The sequence below is a fragment of the Chanos chanos genome, chromosome 5 (genome assembly GCF_902362185.1).
Source record: "Chanos chanos chromosome 5, fChaCha1.1, whole genome shotgun sequence".
Taxonomy (NCBI): domain Eukaryota; kingdom Metazoa; phylum Chordata; class Actinopteri; order Gonorynchiformes; family Chanidae; genus Chanos; species Chanos chanos.
The window spans coordinates 43,074,977-43,093,314 of NC_044499.1; the positions used below are offsets into that span (position 1 = coordinate 43,074,977).

Consider the following 18,338-nt stretch of genomic DNA (forward strand, 5'->3'; position numbering starts at 1 on the left):
TTTGTCTTTGTTGTTGTTGTTTGTTTGTTTTTGCGGGTAGTATTTTGTCTTTTTTTTAACTTTCATTTATTGAATGGTTTTCACGAAATCGCAATTATTTCTCACGGTCGTAATGACCTCACTCAGTGTAGTTAGTTGAACAAGCTAAAGAACGAAAGAGATTTATTGAAAACTACTTCGATCAGGGATCAAGACAGGCAGAAGATACATTGTGCGTACATATAAAAGATGACATTCATTCCTGTGCGTCTTTTTAGAGGATCTGGTGCCTCTTGGGGTTTTAGATGAACCCATTTTTGTGAGGATCTTGTGAATTTCATTCTTAGGCAGCTATATGACACACACACACACACATAGTATACTATATGACATTCTGATGCAGCCACCCCCGTCCCCACCACCACCAACAACAACAAAACAAATAAATACAAACAACGCTACAGATTACTAAGAATTACAAGTCTATATTACAAAGATGATATTACTGCAACAGAAAAGAAACAGAAATTTTTATATTGTGGTAAAAAAACAATGTGACACTATAGGAGACATATGTCTTATCCAGAGGATCCCCTCTCTGTCATGTTTACTTTGTCAGACCGGGGTTTTGTCCATAAAAAAAAACACTTTTTATATCCTCTTGCTGAAAGAAAGAGGGTAATAGACTTCACAAAGGACAAAAAGATCAAACACACAGGAGGTGCCATAATGCATTTGTTCAACATGATTATTTTACTCAGACATCCCCTAAAACACTAAAAAGAATAACCAAGAGACCTAGGTCAGTGACACATCCTACACCAATGTGACGTGTCCTGCCATTTTTTCGTCTGTCACCAGACAAAATATGTTGAACAGACACATTCTAAACCATTGACCTAAATACAGCACAGTTTATGCAATGCAAAAAAAAAGAAATCCATGTACTTTGTTGTTTCTGTGTCATCTCTTTTAGTTCACAGAAACTGATTTAACCTAAGGATCCTTTATTGTGTAATGGAATATAATAGTGTTACAATTTTGTCTGCCTGCCAGTAAAAATGTTGACAAAAAAGTGCCAAAGTACAGAAAAGTGAGGAGAGGGCTGTTTGTGGTTGTTAAGTGTAATGTTTCTATTTCCACTGTGTTCACTTATGACAACAAACACAGCTCTTTACAGACCATTACACCCTGAGTGGAAAAAAGAAAAAAACATACAGAAGTCTGGAAAGAACGTGATATAACATGCATAATATGTTTCAGATGTACCCATGGATATTGATACTGTATTACATTGCACTGATATTGATATTGCATTACCTTGCTTCTGTAAAGTATTCCAGCCCATGGACCTTTAAGGTTATTCTCACAAGTGTCAAACCCGCACCTGTCCATTGGTGGAGAACATGGTGATGGATGATTCATCCAATTATATGTTTTTTTTTCCCCCTCAGACTTGCCAGCATCATCCCAGCTTCTGTTCCTGATGATATCAGCTGATATTAGCAATTTGAGGAATGATGGGACGTGAAATGCTTTGGTCAATTAGATACTACACATTGCAGGCTCACCTACTTTCAGTTCATCTCATATTTCTTATTTACTGTTCCATGGCATACATATGTGCTGACCTTATATTTAACATGTTCAAAATAAACCATTTCTACAACACAGTACACAGTGAATTGTCGTTGTTTTTTTTTGGGGGGGGGGGGGGGTCCAGATTTGTTGGATCAAAGAACAAATTGTCCTCAAGCACTTGTTTTTTTCCATAAATACCTGCATTTGTCTGGATGGATATCCTTAAAGGGGAAGTTCATTCTCTAGGACATAAGGGCACTCATTATAACTTTTACTTCAGCATTTTTGGTGACCATTTTTTGGTTTTTTCCAATAAAACATGGATTCTTTGACAGTGCAAGATCTATATTATTTATAATGTCTATATTGTCTATGTGTATTATTTGTCATCTGGTTGATATTGCTCTCATGAGTTCTCAGTGCAGGCAGGACAAAGTTGTGCATTGCATTGATAAATTTAGCATTGTATTTTACTATGTGTTGTAATGGGCTCAGATGCTAAAATGATGTAATTCCCCTTTATAGATTGGCTATCATTCATCATATAACTACTCCACAGTATTTAAGAGAGAGGAATGATAAGTTGTTCATGACATATTTCAGCGACAATGCCCTTTCTTCTGAATGACGGTACAGGCACTGCAATTAAGTTGTCTGAAACTTTACATATATATTTGCTGAAGAATTCATACACCACAAATCTTGTCTTAAAACCAGTTTCTGAAAGGTTCTCCAGCTGGAAGATCTTTCAAAGTGCTGAATGCTCTCTATAATTTTTCAGTTATAAATTTGAGTTCAAAACAGTCAATGTGGAATGCACATTTGTACACCATTAATTCTGGAGCACTACACTTGGATTAATGGAATTAGAGATAACACAATCAATTTTAAAATATCTTTCATCTCAATAACATTTTAAAGGAATCCTCATTGAAAGCTTTCTCACCTTATACCACACAGAATTAAAAATAAAAAAACGTAAACTTTTGTTTTTGTTACTAGATCCCCCCTCTTTGTCACACTTGAATAAATTCTGTAAATCCCTGGTATATGTATAAAACTCTCTGTGGACATTTCGATGGTTTGTAATGTTTAGAGTCATGAGATATTTTAGTGCAGTCTGTAGTATGGGAACTAATCACATCCAGCGCATATCAAAATTTTTAAGATAGTTCCTTTGTATGTAAACTTAAGAGTAACGCCTATATTTCAATGACAGAGGTAGTTGGTGACAGTTTTTGTCCTGGAGCCCAGTGGGGTGGGGACGAAACCCCCTCCAGACATGACAACAGTGACAAGTATCCTCTGAAGTGCGAGGTATTATTATGGCAGGAAGGTTAACTCCTCTGTTTGTGAAAAGCAAAACTTGTTCCTCAACATTTAGACCACTCCAAGATCTGACGGGGTCAGGAATATGACCTGAAAGCTGTGCGACAGCAGGTTCGTACATCATCATGAGTTTTCTTCCACTTAATTGGATTACATAAACACATGAGCTGCTTGATTAAAACTGATTAAACCTGTCTGTCCATATAACTGGGAAGGAACAAAACTTTATCCACAACCTGTGATTGTTCTCACAGACCACAGTTTCAAAGCTATTGAAAGTGCATAGTCATGGGAAGTTACTCTGAGGAACCAGTGATGGAATGTCAGTGTTCCTCATTATTTGTATCGTACACACAGCAGAAGACTGGTCAGTGCTTTGTGTATCACGTTGCATCTTGAGAAGGGCCCCGCAGCTTGTTGTTGACAACAAATGATGAGACGGAATGGAAAATGCCGTAACAATGACTGTCCCTTTTCTGAATATTTTACAAAACGTTTTACGAACCTCTTCCTCACTCCAAAACCAATTTACGCAAACGATAGGAGATGCACATCTGACAGACAACTTAATTTATAAAATTCCTCAGTTTAACCATAAAGGATTCTTCATGTGATGCTAAATGTTTTAATTCATGGAGCCGTCTCAAGAATAAGTACACAAAATGTATGATAGATCTGCTTACCGCTCCGTTGCAGTATTGCTTTAGACTGATAGAAATGGATAAAAAGGACAAAATATGTACGTATTACAAACAAATTTTATTGTAAAGGACTGTCTTTGGTTTGTCCACAATGGATGTCTGATGCAGGCCTATTTCAGCATGAGAACTAACAGTTAAAAGGTTTAGATTGGCATGTGTATGACTGTCATAAAACAAAGCCCTGTAAAAGTAATTGCGACAAAGTAAGTCATTGTCACAAAGTCTATTTCCATATCTCTCAAAATGGTGGTATATGTGTAATTATACTTTAAATCTAGAAAATAAATAATAAAACAAGAACAGCTGAATGTTCTTTCCCCTTTTGTGATGTCATTGCACTCCACTTGATCACAATCCCAAGTCTTACAATGGTAAACTTTTAAGTTCGACGGAATAAGTACCACTAGACAGCAGATCTGGGGTCAAGTTTCCCAGAATTATAACTACTTTGAAAGGTGACCACAGATCTGACCACAAAGTTACTTCCAGCTATAATCACACGTCAGAGACACAAGAAACATCATGAACTCTTCTGCTGAGCTACAGCTCCTGACCTCACCCGACAATGGTGTACACGGGTCAATGTCCAGTACACTCAAAGCAAAGATGTAACAGTCCTGCGAGGTTAAGGACACGACAAGGACACAGAGAGAAAGAGAGAGAGAGAGAGAGAGAGAGAGAGAGAGAGAGAGAGAGAAAATGAAAAGGGAAAGTGTTCAGAAGAGCAACTTGAAACAATGTGTATAGGGGTATATCAACAAATTAGAGAAAGTGCAAGCAAGTTAACAAGTGCAGTTATGCAGTTATGTTATGTAAACAGGTGGCACATTTAAGAGAAAATGAGAGCATAAATCTACAGATCTTACTGATAAAGAGATCCAGTCAGTATATCCACAAAGCCACCTGTAAGACACAGACAAAAAGGTCAGACCCACAAAACAAAACAAACAAACCCAAACAAAAGTCTTTTTCAGTAGTATATTGGACATTAAGGCATAAGTATTAATGCACTGTGGAAGTATTTGTCAAATGGAGAGTGTTTCTGACAAACTGATTCTTCTGATAATAAGTCTATGACTCTTAATTAGGAAGACTCATTAAGCTACAACAGAGCATAAAGGATCATTCAGAAACTGGTAATGGTAATATTTGGTGAGTAAATGCGATATGTTTATCATATCCAAAAGAAGTATGTACTTAGTGTCAGTTTGGTTTGTTTTTAAGAGTCTTTAGAAAATACACACTGGCGTGTAATGTGTTTGGAGACTGAAAAGCGTGTAGTGAAACAAACTTTTACCTGGTTTGCAAACTGTCTCACAGACTACGGGACAGGCGAAGCAGAGTGAACATTGCTAGAAACGAAAGTCAGAGATGTGATGTAAGAAATTTTGAAAAAAAAAAAAAAAAGAGAGAGATCATTATGAAGGACACAAGCATAAATGTGAACAATGAACTACTATTCATTTTTTCCCCTCATTTCATGGATCTGTACATTATGTTGTATTCAGCAGTCATGACAAGGCAAGGGAATGGATATGGTTATGGATACGTACTTGACAGTGCTGGCAGTGTGCTGACGTGTCTCCATCCTGACAGGGGCACTTGTCACAGCTACTGCAGTGCTGAGGGGAAAGAGGAGAACATCAGGCTTGTGCTGTCTACTTGAGAAATGCAGGACAGGAGCTTTAAACATGTGCTAAAGGTTTAACCAAAATAACCATCTCAGCAAGTCCGTGGGTCAAGCAGACAGTTTGGTGGGTGCTAAAAATATTTATGCCAAGCAAAACCAATACCTACAAGACGTTTGCATGTTTTTATGAGACGTTTTGCACACACACACACACAGGATGTGAATTTTAATGCGGGACGAAATTAAGCATTAATTATCCTAAAACGAAAGAAACTGGTGACAAAAAACCAAAGCGAGATAGAGCAGAAAACTGAGATGCATTTCAGTAGTTTGTCATATTGCAGAGAAAAAGCAACATATGGTCAACAGCAATCCACAGGGCAACAAATTACCAAACTAGTTGAGGATTACTTTATTCTCAAACGTGACCCAGCAGAAACGCAGAAAAGCTTTAGAACAGATTTTTTTTTTTTTTTTTTTTTAAGAAAAAAAAAAAATCACCCAACCTGATAGATTTTAGTTTAACTTTAGCGTGTAATCTGTTCTGCTCTGCTGTACCTGGGTTATATTTCTAAATCTCCATGCTTTTCGTCATCTGTTAGATGCAAATTAAATAAGACATTTTGATCTGTGACCCGGGGTCACTCAATTTAATTACACTTGTAAAATGTTCAAGTTGTAAACACTGTGCTAAAAAGAGAGGAGGCGATTCAGTTATATCATACTAATGGAAGCGCCGCTACATGAAACATTTATCATGTGTAACATATACATACACAAAGCAAGGCAGCTGCTTGAGCTATTTGCAGTGTCTCTCATGCAACATATGCTTCATGTATATTACAGCACATGTGTTTTATGTATGCGTTATGTATGTACTATAAGCGCATTTACCTCACAAACAGAGCATATACCACACATGGAACCTGCATGGTACTGTGCGACCACACTAATGGCAGGGGCTTCCTCCTCTTCCTCTACACTCTCTTCCTCTGCCTCCTCCTCTTCACCAGCATCCACTAAAAGAAAATCAAGGCAAAATGACATGCGTTTAACTTTGCTTAGGGAAATCGGACTGAAGTTCTTAAAGCTTAAAGCCCACTCCTCTAATGCCTTTGTCTTCATTTAATGATGGTTAGTGTCATTTGAGAAAGACAAAAGCAGAAAAGGTTAGGAATGGCAACATTTTAAATGTTTCCATTCAAATGACTATTTAATTATATACAGAGAGAGAGAGGGGGGTGGGTGCTTGGATAATTCAATCATAACTAAATTAACTATGAAATACATTATGTATGTATAGAAACAATTTGTGCTATTCAGCTAAAAGTGTTTTAGGAACCAAGATGCATCATACAAGCTGTAATGATTGCATTGTACTATGTTAAGATTGGCTGGAGAGGAGCTCAAAGGCAGGTTTAAAAGTGCTTGTCAAATAATGATTGGCTCTTTGATCTGACCTGCTTTGTGTTCATGCCAGGCAGGTTCTTTTACACAAGACCTTCAAGATTTTTCCATAAAGATTTTGTACAAAGAAGTGTTTGCTGTGACAGCAGCTCAAGAGAAATTTAATAGCTCGTAACGTATACTGGCTACTGTGTGTTATGTCAGTGTCAACATCATTTGACCGAAAAGGACTCAAAGAGTTTAGAATATTTCACATGCTTGTTGCTGTTCAGATATAGCTGTCTATTTTGGGCTTAAGTGTGCCTCTGGTTGACTGTGGTGGCAGCATAGACTGAACACCGTGTCCAGACTCTGCACTGTAAAACAAAGTGTACAGAATCACACACACACACACAACACTGCCAAATGCACTATGACATTTTACATTTATCTACTATTTAAATTGAAATACAAAAGTAATGACCAGTTAATGTTTCAGTTGTGTTTTTCACAAAGTAAATGAAGAATTATGACTTTGGCGTGCGGGAGCATTGAGATTTATGTATGTACGATAGATTTAAGATTAAAGTCCAGTCCAGAGAAAGACACATTTTAAAGATACAGGCAAATTCTATTAATTTTGAGCATGCTGGATTGTTACCTTGGGGCTCATCCTCACTGCCTTCGTCATCATCATCGTCGGCATCTTCATCCTCACCATCTTCATCAGCAGCAGCCTCAACAGCCTCTTCCTCATCATCTCCAGCTTCCTCCTCAGGGGAATGTTCCTCAGCTTCTTCTTCTGCTTCATCGTCACTGTCTGAATCCTCCTCTTCCTCACTGCCATCAGCCACTTCATCATCTTCATCAGCTGCAGCATCACCCTCCTCTTCCTCAGCTTCCTCTTCTGTCTCAGCTTCCTCAGCCTCTGCCTCCTCTTCATCAGCTTCTGCTTCATCTTCCTCAGCTTCCTCCTCCTCTTCAGCCACCTCTTCCTCTACTGCATCTTCCTCCTCCGCCTCACCCTCCTCATCCGCATCAGCTGCTTCTTCTTCATCCGCGTCAGCTGCAGCAGTCTCCTCTTCACCCTCCTCCTCCTCATCCTCATCGTCTTCGGCTGCAGGAGCATCCTCAGTTTCTCCACCATCCTCCTCATCATCGTCTTCCTCAGCTGCCGCCTCTCCTTCTTCTTCGTCTCCTCCATCATCATCATCGTCATCGTCATCACCTCCAGCCTCCGCCGCATCCCCACCTTCATCATCATCGTCTGCAACAGCGTCATCAGCCCCCTCAGCAGCCAGATCTCCCAGTTCCTCTTCCTCACTTTGGAGGTCTTCAGTGCTTTGCACTGCCTCTTGTGTCCAGGCCCCTACACTCAGCAGGGCAATCAGCAGCCCAAGCAACCACCTCCGCACAGCTGCCATGTTTGGATCACTCACAGAGTAGACAAATACCAGACAATCCCACTCCACAACACAAAAGACTGATTTTGATACCGGTACCTTCGAAGTTACTCAAGTATGGTCCAGTCAGATCAAAGTTTTTCTAGATCCAGAAGAGGAGAAGCGTCTTCGCAACCTCCTTCTGTTCTTTTAGTCTTCCAGAATGGAGTGACAGAGAAAGGGGGTTGGCCCCTGTGCTACAGTCACATGCACACACACACACACACACACACACACACAGAGGACATGCTGAAACAGGGGAGCATACAAAGATGACTGACAAGACCACATGTCAGTGTGACTAGGCTCCTGACGTCCTCTACTCCATTCGTGGTTGCAGGACAATGATAGCTATTATAACCACACTCAAAAGAAACAGACACGTATTAAACAGGCAACTGTGCATTACTTTGAGCAAAGGTTTGATACACATCAAAACATTAAAAGACATGTCCACATGCCTGTTTAGATGTGCAGTTACACTCACACATATAAAGACCCCTGTGTGTGTCCCCCCCCCCCAACCTAACACACACACACACACACACACACACACACACACAGCTGGCTGAAGTTAGCTACACACTGTCACTTCTCTCAGCAGGGCTTGCTTGGACCTGACAGGTGGGCTGGGAGGTTATATAAAGAGTCTCTCAATAGCAGCATTACACTCGACGATATGACCTTCAATAGAGCTCTGTCGCTGAAACCTCATCCCCTTCTCTCTTACTCTCACACTTCTCATTCCTTCTCTTTCAAAGGTCATCTCATCCATTCATCATCCCTTTGCCTGCTAACTCTTACCCTTTTGTCTCTGGTTACTGCTCAACAGCCTGATAGTACCTTAATTAACAGTTGACAATTAAACACTAAGCGCAACCCACTTTAATGTACACTGCATTACATTAACAGTTCGGCTGTCCCACTAAAACACGATTTTGTCAGAGCGTACGACGCGCGTGCCTTGGCTCTGGGCCAAACGTAGGTGCGTTGAGTCAACAGACAGCGTGCGATATACGCTGTGTCATGCCAATTATCAGTCTGCGCAGTCATGCAACTGCGTCCGCTTCCACACTGAAGAGGAGAGAGAGAGACGTACAGCGTGTGTGTTACACAGAGAGGGGGAGGGAAAAAATGAGTGAGAGGAAGAGAGAAAGAGAGAGAGAATGCGAGAGAGTGGAGGTTGGGAGGGAAAAAAAAAAAAGAGAAGACGCGCTCTAACGACACTGAAATAGAAGCGTATACACGTGCTTCAAAACTATTTCTCTCCTCTCCTTTCTGTCCCTTCAATTCTGCTGAGCTTGCCAAAGCACTACAGTAGTTTAAATAAAGACATCACGTGACACCGTCGCGTCATGAGTTTAGTACCAGATTTATTCTAAAATGCTGTTGAGTAAATCACAATTCAAAAAATTAGTAAAATATACACACACAAACACACAAAAAAAAACAGCCCTCTGAAAAAAAACAAAGCTTAGTAACTCCAAGATCATCTTTTAGAGAAAAACACTTGAATGAGATTGCACCATAAAAATGTCGAACCATTATAAAAAGTACTTTTAACCTCACATTATATAACCAAACTCAAGTGTAAAATTTATTAAGTTTCAGTGACTGCACACACACACTGTGAACAGTGAGCAGTGAATTTGGTCTCTGCATTTAACCCATCCAACACACCAGTAGTGAACACACAACAGACGCAGGAGCAGTGGGCAGCATTCCTCTGCGCCTGGGGAGCATTAGGGTTAAGGCCATGGATGCCATGGATGTTGGGCCTGGGAATCAAACCGGCAACCCTCCAGTCACAAGCCTGGTTCTCTAACCTTTAGACCACGGCTGCCCCAAAACTGTAAACTTTTACAATGTATAAGACAAAGTCATATTCCACAACGTAAATGTTTACAATGTATAAGACACAAAGTCATATTCCACAACGCAATGTAAACATGTGCAGCAGCACATAAAGTGCAATGATAAAGGTGCATAGATATATGGCAATCAACGCAGTCAAATTAAACCTATTTTAACACAAATAACTGGTACCCTGAAGGTTTTTTTTTTTATTCCTGAAGCATTGCATAATCGGTGGGTACGTGAGGCTAAACGCTTTTTAAAAGCACCACTGAAATAAAACTTTGAACTTGTTAGTAACCTTCTAAAATACATCAATTTTACTTTGATAGCTATGCATAAATACATAAACATTTATTAAAAATCTAATTGTTATGCAACACAGTGCAAGTCAAGCCTTGTTTATGAGGGGAAGCTTCCTTGTGTACGTCTAAGAGTTCAGACCCGAGTTCAAGGCCAGCTTTCTTTGTTGTTTGTACCTTCTCTCTCATGGTCAATGGAAAAATAGGACAAATCATTCAGGAACATGTAACTCCGGGGAGTACGCGGAACAATGAGAATACTGGCATGACCAGTTTAAAAATGGAAATCAATAACAACACACCACTTCACAGGAAAAAAAAGTGAATGGTGATGAAACAGACCCATTCTTCCTTTGTCTGACTCTTATCACAAGAAAGAGAAAGAATGAGAAAACTATTCCTGAGTAACACTGGATTCTCTCTCAGTTTGAGGGCATTGTTGGAGATTCTGAAAAAAAAAAACAAAACAAAACAAAAAAAAGAGTAAAAGAGTTGTGTTTAGATTATTTTACCGTCATAGATACAATACAGAATCCTTATTACAGCATTTTCAGTTCAGTTACTAAAGCACCTTTCTGGGAGGGAGGGGGGCGTGTGATCTTCATTCCACTGCTTTGAGAAAGAACCTCAACAATCCACTTGAGAGAACTGGAGCAGAATTCCATCTGAGAAAGAAGAAGAGTGATAGGTGGGGAGTGAGAAAGAGAGAGAGAGAGAACAAAAGACAGAAAGAGAGAGAGGGTCTGAAAAGGCTAAGTTTGAAACTCGGCTCAGCCCGCTAAAGATTAAGCATCAGTGGCCTCACCTCTGACTCAAGCACTCTCAGTCTGCGTTCAACATCCCTCACTTCTGCAACCTGTTTGATTACTTCGTCTACCCTGTAGCACACAGACAGGCACATCATACCAGACGGATAGGTTTCAGACAGGAGCGACTATGCAGCACTTTCACACACGGTGATATGACTACTTAGTGGACTCACTTGACAGTCATTCGTCTGATCCTCTCCGAGTCACTTGCTCTTTGTTTCTTGTTCTCGGCCGACAGGAAGTTCTCTTTCTGAATGCTCTCCCACGTCAAAAGCCTATTAGCAACTTTCCCCTTCAGGTCTACAGCTTAAAATGATGTAATGGAAAAATTAGCACGGCATCTTTCCTTTTTCCGCGTAATTTAAGAACGAGGTATTCATTCAAGGGATTCAAGGAAGACTCTGTGTTTTTTAGCGAAGAGACATCCTGTTAGTATCAGTATACATGCCAGTTTAACAGGAAAAAAAAAACAACAGTTTGTCATCATTCAGACTTTAATGACACGGTGTGACGCTGTTAAATGGACTATACAACAAGACTATACATCATCAACACCAAACAGAAATGAATTAAACTATTTCTTGTGCGACCATTAAGACGAGACCCAGATAAATTTTTATTTTGAACTTTTGTTAATCACAAAAAGTGCTTAAAACGGTACCAAAATGATGGATCTTGACGGAAGGCACTTTGCGAATGTTTCTCTTGATGAAGAGGTGGAGGTGGGAGAGGATGATGAAGGGAGGGGCCAGGGAAGGGCGGGAGTGATATTCTACTATCAGATTATACCGCTGGAACTTCCAATATGTGTCACTGCGCTCCTGAACTTTTGTGAAGGTGTAGCTGATGGAATGGAAGAAAGAGGGGAAAGAGTATCATTATGTTTAGCAGCAATAGCTTTGGTCCTTTACAAAAGCAAGTTTATGGGTTAAACAGATGGGAGGACACATGAGCGGAGGGATGGATGGATGGGTGGATGGATGGATGGATGGATGGATGGAGGGGTGGATGGATGGATGATTAGATGGATGGATGAACCTGAACATGGCGATGAGAAGATTGATAAGTAAGATGTTTGTGACCAGCAGGTAGATGACCAGTAGAATGACCACCAGCCAGTTAGAGTAGGTGTCTCTGCACGGCTCTGCACCCTCTTCAACCAAGGTCACATTATTTGTGCATTCCAAATCCACATCCCACTTCTTGCCAGCTAAATGTAAACACACACGCACACAAACACACATACACGCACGCACAAGCACGCATGCACACACGCACGCACACACATACACACACGCACGCACACACATACACACACGCACGCACACAAAAATACACACACACAAACAAACAAATTACAAACAACTGAAACGAAAAAGCGTAAAGGAAAATGGATGACATTTGTGTATTTGTTGGTGACGGAACATACTGTCCATTTCCTCCACTGGAATCTGGCCAAATATGTGCAAGTACGGCCTGTAGAACACTCTGCGAAATATCCTATCAGGACGAGGGTCATAGGAGTAAATCAGAGCTTGATTGGCTATTCCATACGCCATGATCCACACAGCAAGGAAGAACAGGAAGAAAAACACATCCTTCATCTAAAGATGGAGACATCTCATCAGTGACAGTGTGAAGCTTTGATAGAGCTTTGATTAAAATGAAATACTAATGTGACCAATACTTTGGAGAAGGTTGGAGGATGAAATAAAGTTACAGGCCACTGTGGTTTTCCACAGCGGTTTTTCCAAAATGGTGATGACTAGTTTGATGTGACATTAAACTCTCTGTGTGTTTCTCACCATTTTGCCGACAATGATGATTTTGGGTCCAAGCTGTTTGTGAATGGCAAAGATGTGGATGAGTCTGAGGGTGAAGACCATGTAGTCCAGACACAAAAATGCTCTGCCAGTTCTATAGGACCCCTTAAACATCCTTACACATTCCAACACACACACACACACACACACACACACACACACACACAGAAGCGCATATGCGAGCACACACACACAGAAAGAGTGCAATGACTTGATTTTTCAATAGCGAGCATAGCAGAAACCATTAATATGAAGACTCTTCAAGATTCATTTGAGTTAAAATAACTTTCTCTCAAGTATGAAGGAATAACTCTATTCATATGTTCTCTGTGAATCAATCAAAAATCTGTTTACCAATAACACTAGTATGGCATTCAAAACAAAAGTAAATTTCCATCCAAGTTCCACAAAGATCATGAGATAGGGCCCCCTAGTGGACACTTCATGTCATGAAAACTGAAAAAGTGAATTAAAAGTCAAGGAGAATAAACTTATTCTAGAGCTTTACCTGCAGAATAAGCCAAAGATGAAGAGGCAGATAGCAGCGAGGTCACACTTATGCCACACATCCTGACTGTACTGCCTAATTCTCTGACGAAGAGTCATATTACCCACAAAAAATGTCTGAAAAAAAATAACACTTAGTTGCACTCACACTCATTCACTCACACTCATACACTGTCAAAGAGGTTCTTATAATAATGGTATCTAATAAGCTATGGTCATATATGCAACTGTAACATGGGCTCGGGATTATGCAATCATCCACATCAAGATGAAACTAAGAAAATACTAAGACTTGAATATTTATTCAGTTTATCTCTTTAATTTTGCTTATAGTGAACCTATATGAACGGTTTACAGGAACTACAAAGAGAACGGGCGTAATGCTGGCTTTCTGTTTGTGCGTACCTGTCGAATCTCCTCACACACCATGGTCCATATCCAGAAATACAGCACGTACTCTGACACAGACGGGCCAGCAGGGGGCGGCGGCTTGAAATCGGCCAACAGCACGTACGCAAACAGAAGTAGGAAAAGGAAATACATCAGCACGTTGCCGAGGAAGGAGGTGACAGGTGCAATCCAGAACTGCCGCCAACGGGACACGAAGAAGGGGCGTTTCCTGGCCTGCACGGGCAAAACCGGCGTTCCTGAGGGAAGAGACAGAGACAGATAATGAGAGGCACAGAGAGAGAGAGAGAGAGAGAGAGAGAGGTAGTCGGGCTAGACTGTAAACCAGTGGAATAATAAGTGTGATCTACTAGTAATAAAATGAAAGTGCAGATATGAATCATTAAGATCACTTATTACTGAGTCAGCTTCCAGTGGACATGTGAGGTACAATGGTAATGAGGTACAATGGTAATGAGGTAATGAAAGGGACTGATGGAGAGAGGATATGTATAACTCTGAAAGGGAACGATGATGCGATGAAACAGACAAACCTTTAGAAGTGATTCTGATACTGCCCATGTCCTCGAGTTCTGTTTCACTATTACAACACAGATAAAACACAAAGCCACTGTCATACAAAAGCACATGGACTGTTCATGTGCAAAATGTCTCAGTGAAAAGCAAAAGACATGACCACACACGCTCAGACACACACACAATCATAACGCGTGCGCACGCACACACACATACAGCATGATTAGGTTGTATTACTGGTGCTTGATGTCAGAGAAAGAGAAAATGGTTTCTCCATAAATCCAGTCAGCCTCTTTTGCCTGAGCAGGTTCATCAGTTTTTTCCTCCTCTGGCTGCTCCTCTTCCCTAATGTGTGTGTGTGTGTGTGTGTGTGTGTGTGTGTGTGTGTGAGAGAGAGAGAGAGAGACAGAGAGAAAGAGAGAGAGAGAGACACAGACAGACAGATAAACAGACAGACAGAGACGAAAGGGTGATGATGACCAACAGGCAGTGTTGTAGACAGAGAGACTAAATTAAACAGCCACAGCATGACTTTCATATGCTTAAAGAGAGACTAAGGACTAACTAACAAAGGAATATTGAGATTTTGTTGTATATGTTGACATTTCATTTTAATGAATGTTTTGCTTGTTTTCCTACCTATATTTTTTAACATGATCGAAATGAACTGAACTGAACCAAACTAAAATAAACTGGATTATGGAATATAATTAGAGTAAGTTCTGAAACAGAAAGAGGACAAAGTAGAATGGAGAAATGGACCAATTCTAACTTTTGAGTGTCGAGAAAAAAAAGACATAATGGAGAGCAGAAGGTCAGTGAGAACGAGTGGAAAGGGGTGATGGGGTAAAGATGGGTACCTGAAAGTGATGAGGTTGGTGTAACACAGAGGAGGGATAAAGAGCGTGAGGATCAGTTTCCACACTGCTGTATTTCTCTCCATATCACCCCACCAGATCTGAGACAGCAAGGACTGAGGCACACACACACACATACACACACACACACACACACACACACACACACACACAGCCATGGGCATGAACACAGACACGGGCATGGACACAGACACAGTGACACAGGTGAACTCAGTGTAGTAAAGTACTTCATATGATTTATACAGTCTGCAATTATTGTAAATGTAAATGAAATCACTTTTCTGACTAAGACAGAAAAGAAACCATTTCTGCTTTATTCTGAAACACAGCTTTCAGCAAAAGTAATGGATGGAAACAGTAATTAAGGGATTGCTGGGAACAGTTCTACACTCTGCCATTGGAATGGAATGAGAAGGAGAACCAAGGAGTAACTCAAAGAGAAATGAAGGTCAATGTGAAGAGAAAGTCTGAATCACCTATGTAATAACTTTAAAACAGAATTGACCTGAGAGACAGAAAGACACAGACAGACAGAAAGACAGACCAAAAGTCTCACCTGCACACCATCATGACTGAAGAAGAGACGGGCGTCAGCTCCCACAGCCATCTGTAGACACGTGGTCCCGCCCCACACCGGAGACTTCCTGATCAGCAGCGTGAAAGAACGGTTCTCGCTGCTCTGGTAACATTTACCAAACACGTCTACAGAGAGACAGAAGGAGACATATACAAACCCATCTACAGAAAGACAGAAGAGAACCTATACAAACCCATCTACACAAAGACAGAAGGAGACATATACAAACCCATCTACAGAAAGACAGAAGAGAACCTATACAAACCCATCTACAGAAACACAGAAGAGAACCTATACAAACACATTTACAGAAAGACAGAAGGAGACATATACAAACCCATCTACACAAAGACAGAAGAGAACCTATACAAACACATTTACAGAAAGATAGAAGGAGACATATACAAACCTATCTAGACAAAGACAGAAGAGAGCCTATACAAACACATTTACAGAAAGACAGAGGAGAACCTATACAAACCCATCTACACAAAGACAGAAGAGAACCTATACAAACACATTTACAGAAAGATAGAAGGAGACATATACAAACCTATCTAGACAAAGACAGAAGAGAGCCTATACAAACACATTTACAGAAAGACAGAGGAGAACCTATACAAACCCATCTACAGAAAGACAGAAGAGAACCTATACAAACCCATCTACAGAAACAAACCCATCTACAGAAAGACAGAAGAGAACCTATACAAACCCATCTACAGAAAGACAGAAGAGAGCCTATACAAACCCATCTACAGAAAGACAGAAGGGAAGATATACACAGGAGGTGGACGCAGAAGAACTGGGGCAGAGAATTTACATTCACAACAATATTTCACACAAACATCGCCCCATTCATAAGCAATATTACACTCAGCATACACACACAGGCTGCGTACCGTGGGCCAGGTTCTCAAACCGCTGAGCCAACTCTTTCATGGAAAGTTTTGTCTCAGTCTCAGTCTCCAGTCTAGAGAGTTCCCTCAGCAACCTACAACCACTCAAAGCACTGAGTACTGACTCCCCTGCCTAAGAGACAGACAAGAGGAGAGAGAGAGAGAGAGAGAGAGAGAGAGAGAGAGAGAGTGAGAGTGAGAGAGTGAGGATGAGAGAAAACAGTACTGCTAAGCAATATTCACAGTTACTTCAGTTTCATTCACAATTACTTATTTTGACCAATTAAATACATTATGGCTATTACTAGCAGATGTGCTATCCCCATCTTCTGTTCTGATTCATTGGAAAGAGTTACCATTTCCCAAAAGAAGACGGCCATCTCACTGCGGTTCTGCAGAACAGCCCAGATAAAGAGACAAGCCCACGGATAGAGGCACCGCTGCTGCCGATACACACAGGGCCCCTGTAACAACTTACATGCTTTCTGAGGAAAAAAAGGAACAAAAAAAGAGAGGATGTGAGAACATTCATTTTATGCAGTGTGACTTTATAGCATCCTAAAATTTTAAGTTTAATGCTACTTTCAAAAGGAAAAAGGTGATAAAAATACAAGGACATGATACTGGCAGCTGAAATATTAAAAAGACAGAGGAGGTTTACCCGAAATTCTCTTCTTGTTGACTTGATGTTTTCTAATCCCAGAGGAGCATAGAAAAAAGGCTGGCACACATCCCCAAGCAAGTCCCCCAACACCCGGGACACCTGAGCAGGGATCACAGGCACTGTGGTTTAGGGTGCAACTCACAGCAAAGCCAGAACACTACCAAGTAATCACTTCATTAAGATCACAGCAAAGAATAATGTGGAGTTCACTGTTCTTGTTGTTACTCTACCCCGAGTAACAAATCGCTCACAAGCTCACTCAAATAAAAAACTCAATTGAAAACTGGTTTTAGTGCTCCTTCTATGAAATTCCACAAGGTAGTGTCTTTTATGAAGACAACATCCACACATCTGAAATCATGTCCATATAAGCCATAATCTAGCAAATTCTCCCAAAACCCTTAGGTCTACGGCATCCAGATGTAAACCATATCTCATCCTAATTTACCCCTAAAACTCCTAAGAAAGTCATTCACCCTTTCATCAGTTCATCGTTCTTACCTCTGTACTTTGTTCAAACTAACTTTCAAGTCTTAACCCAAACATCCCTCCTCCCTCCCCCCACCCCCCCATACAGGTCACTTGCCATGACGTCATCATTGTTCTGATTCTGTACCTCATAAAGGCTGAGTTCTTTGACCTGACGAGCAGCGTTCATGATCTTTGGGCAGTGGTCGAGGAGTTCTGTGCTCTCGTTAGAGGAGTGTCCATGAGTGACAGCCAGGCGCTCTGCGAGGCGACGCTGGAGTAAGGTGTAGGCCAGGGAGCTGTCTGAAACGGAGCGGTACAGGCTCTCCAAGCGTCCGTAGGTCAGGTAATCAAGGATGTTGAGCCCGTTTTCGGTGAACAGGCGCACAAACTGGGGTTTGTCATTCACCAGTGCGTCGGTCATGGAATCCTCCAGGTCCTCGTACTGAATGAAACAATTAAAAAGCATGCCGCATTACAGCGAGAGGAATTATATAATAAAACACACTTCTGTTTTTAATATGACTCAGCATCTGATTTTACATCAGTCTTTCCCTTTTAATGTAGAATACATGGCTTTTAGGT

At 40.7% G+C, this 18,338-nt stretch overlaps 2 protein-coding genes across 2 annotated transcripts in view; one reads left to right on the forward strand and one right to left on the reverse strand.

Annotated features, from left to right (window-relative positions):
• Positions 1–73: 73 nt before the first annotated feature.
• Positions 74–8,052, forward strand: LOC115812573 (uncharacterized protein DDB_G0271670-like). The gene is made up of 2 exons (XM_030775058.1): positions 74–130; positions 7,252–8,052. Exons 1-2 carry the CDS (start codon positions 74–76, stop codon positions 8,050–8,052), a joined length of 858 nt encoding a protein of 285 aa, XP_030630918.1.
• Positions 8,053–10,743: 2,691 nt separating this feature from the next.
• LOC115812574 (transient receptor potential cation channel subfamily M member 4-like) overlaps positions 10,744–18,338 on the reverse strand; it is a 16,580-nt gene continuing 8,985 nt past the window's right edge. The window contains exons 11-27 of the mRNA XM_030775059.1: positions 17,902–18,198; positions 17,283–17,384; positions 16,978–17,106; positions 16,625–16,754; positions 15,702–15,847; positions 15,128–15,240; positions 14,505–14,612; positions 14,285–14,331; positions 13,749–13,990; positions 13,345–13,460; positions 12,819–12,951; positions 12,443–12,617; positions 12,052–12,223; positions 11,675–11,856; positions 11,187–11,319; positions 11,010–11,082; positions 10,744–10,869 (exon numbers count right to left, since the gene is read on the reverse strand). Of these exons, the coding sequence (XP_030630919.1) occupies positions 10,744–10,869; positions 11,010–11,082; positions 11,187–11,319; positions 11,675–11,856; positions 12,052–12,223; positions 12,443–12,617; positions 12,819–12,951; positions 13,345–13,460; positions 13,749–13,990; positions 14,285–14,331; positions 14,505–14,612; positions 15,128–15,240; positions 15,702–15,847; positions 16,625–16,754; positions 16,978–17,106; positions 17,283–17,384; positions 17,902–18,198 (2,424 nt within the window). The remainder of the gene's footprint in view (positions 10,870–11,009; positions 11,083–11,186; positions 11,320–11,674; positions 11,857–12,051; positions 12,224–12,442; positions 12,618–12,818; positions 12,952–13,344; positions 13,461–13,748; positions 13,991–14,284; positions 14,332–14,504; positions 14,613–15,127; positions 15,241–15,701; positions 15,848–16,624; positions 16,755–16,977; positions 17,107–17,282; positions 17,385–17,901; positions 18,199–18,338) is intronic.

Bases quoted from the DNA above. Each gene is read 5' to 3' on its own strand.
- LOC115812573 (XM_030775058.1), top strand. From the start codon at position 74: ATGGTTTTCACGAAATCGCAATTATTTCTCACGGTCGTAATGACCTCA. The intron at 131-7,251 runs GTTAGTTGAACA...ATTAATTTTGAG, and splicing joins TAATGACCTCACTCAGTGTA to CATGCTGGATTGTTACCTTG.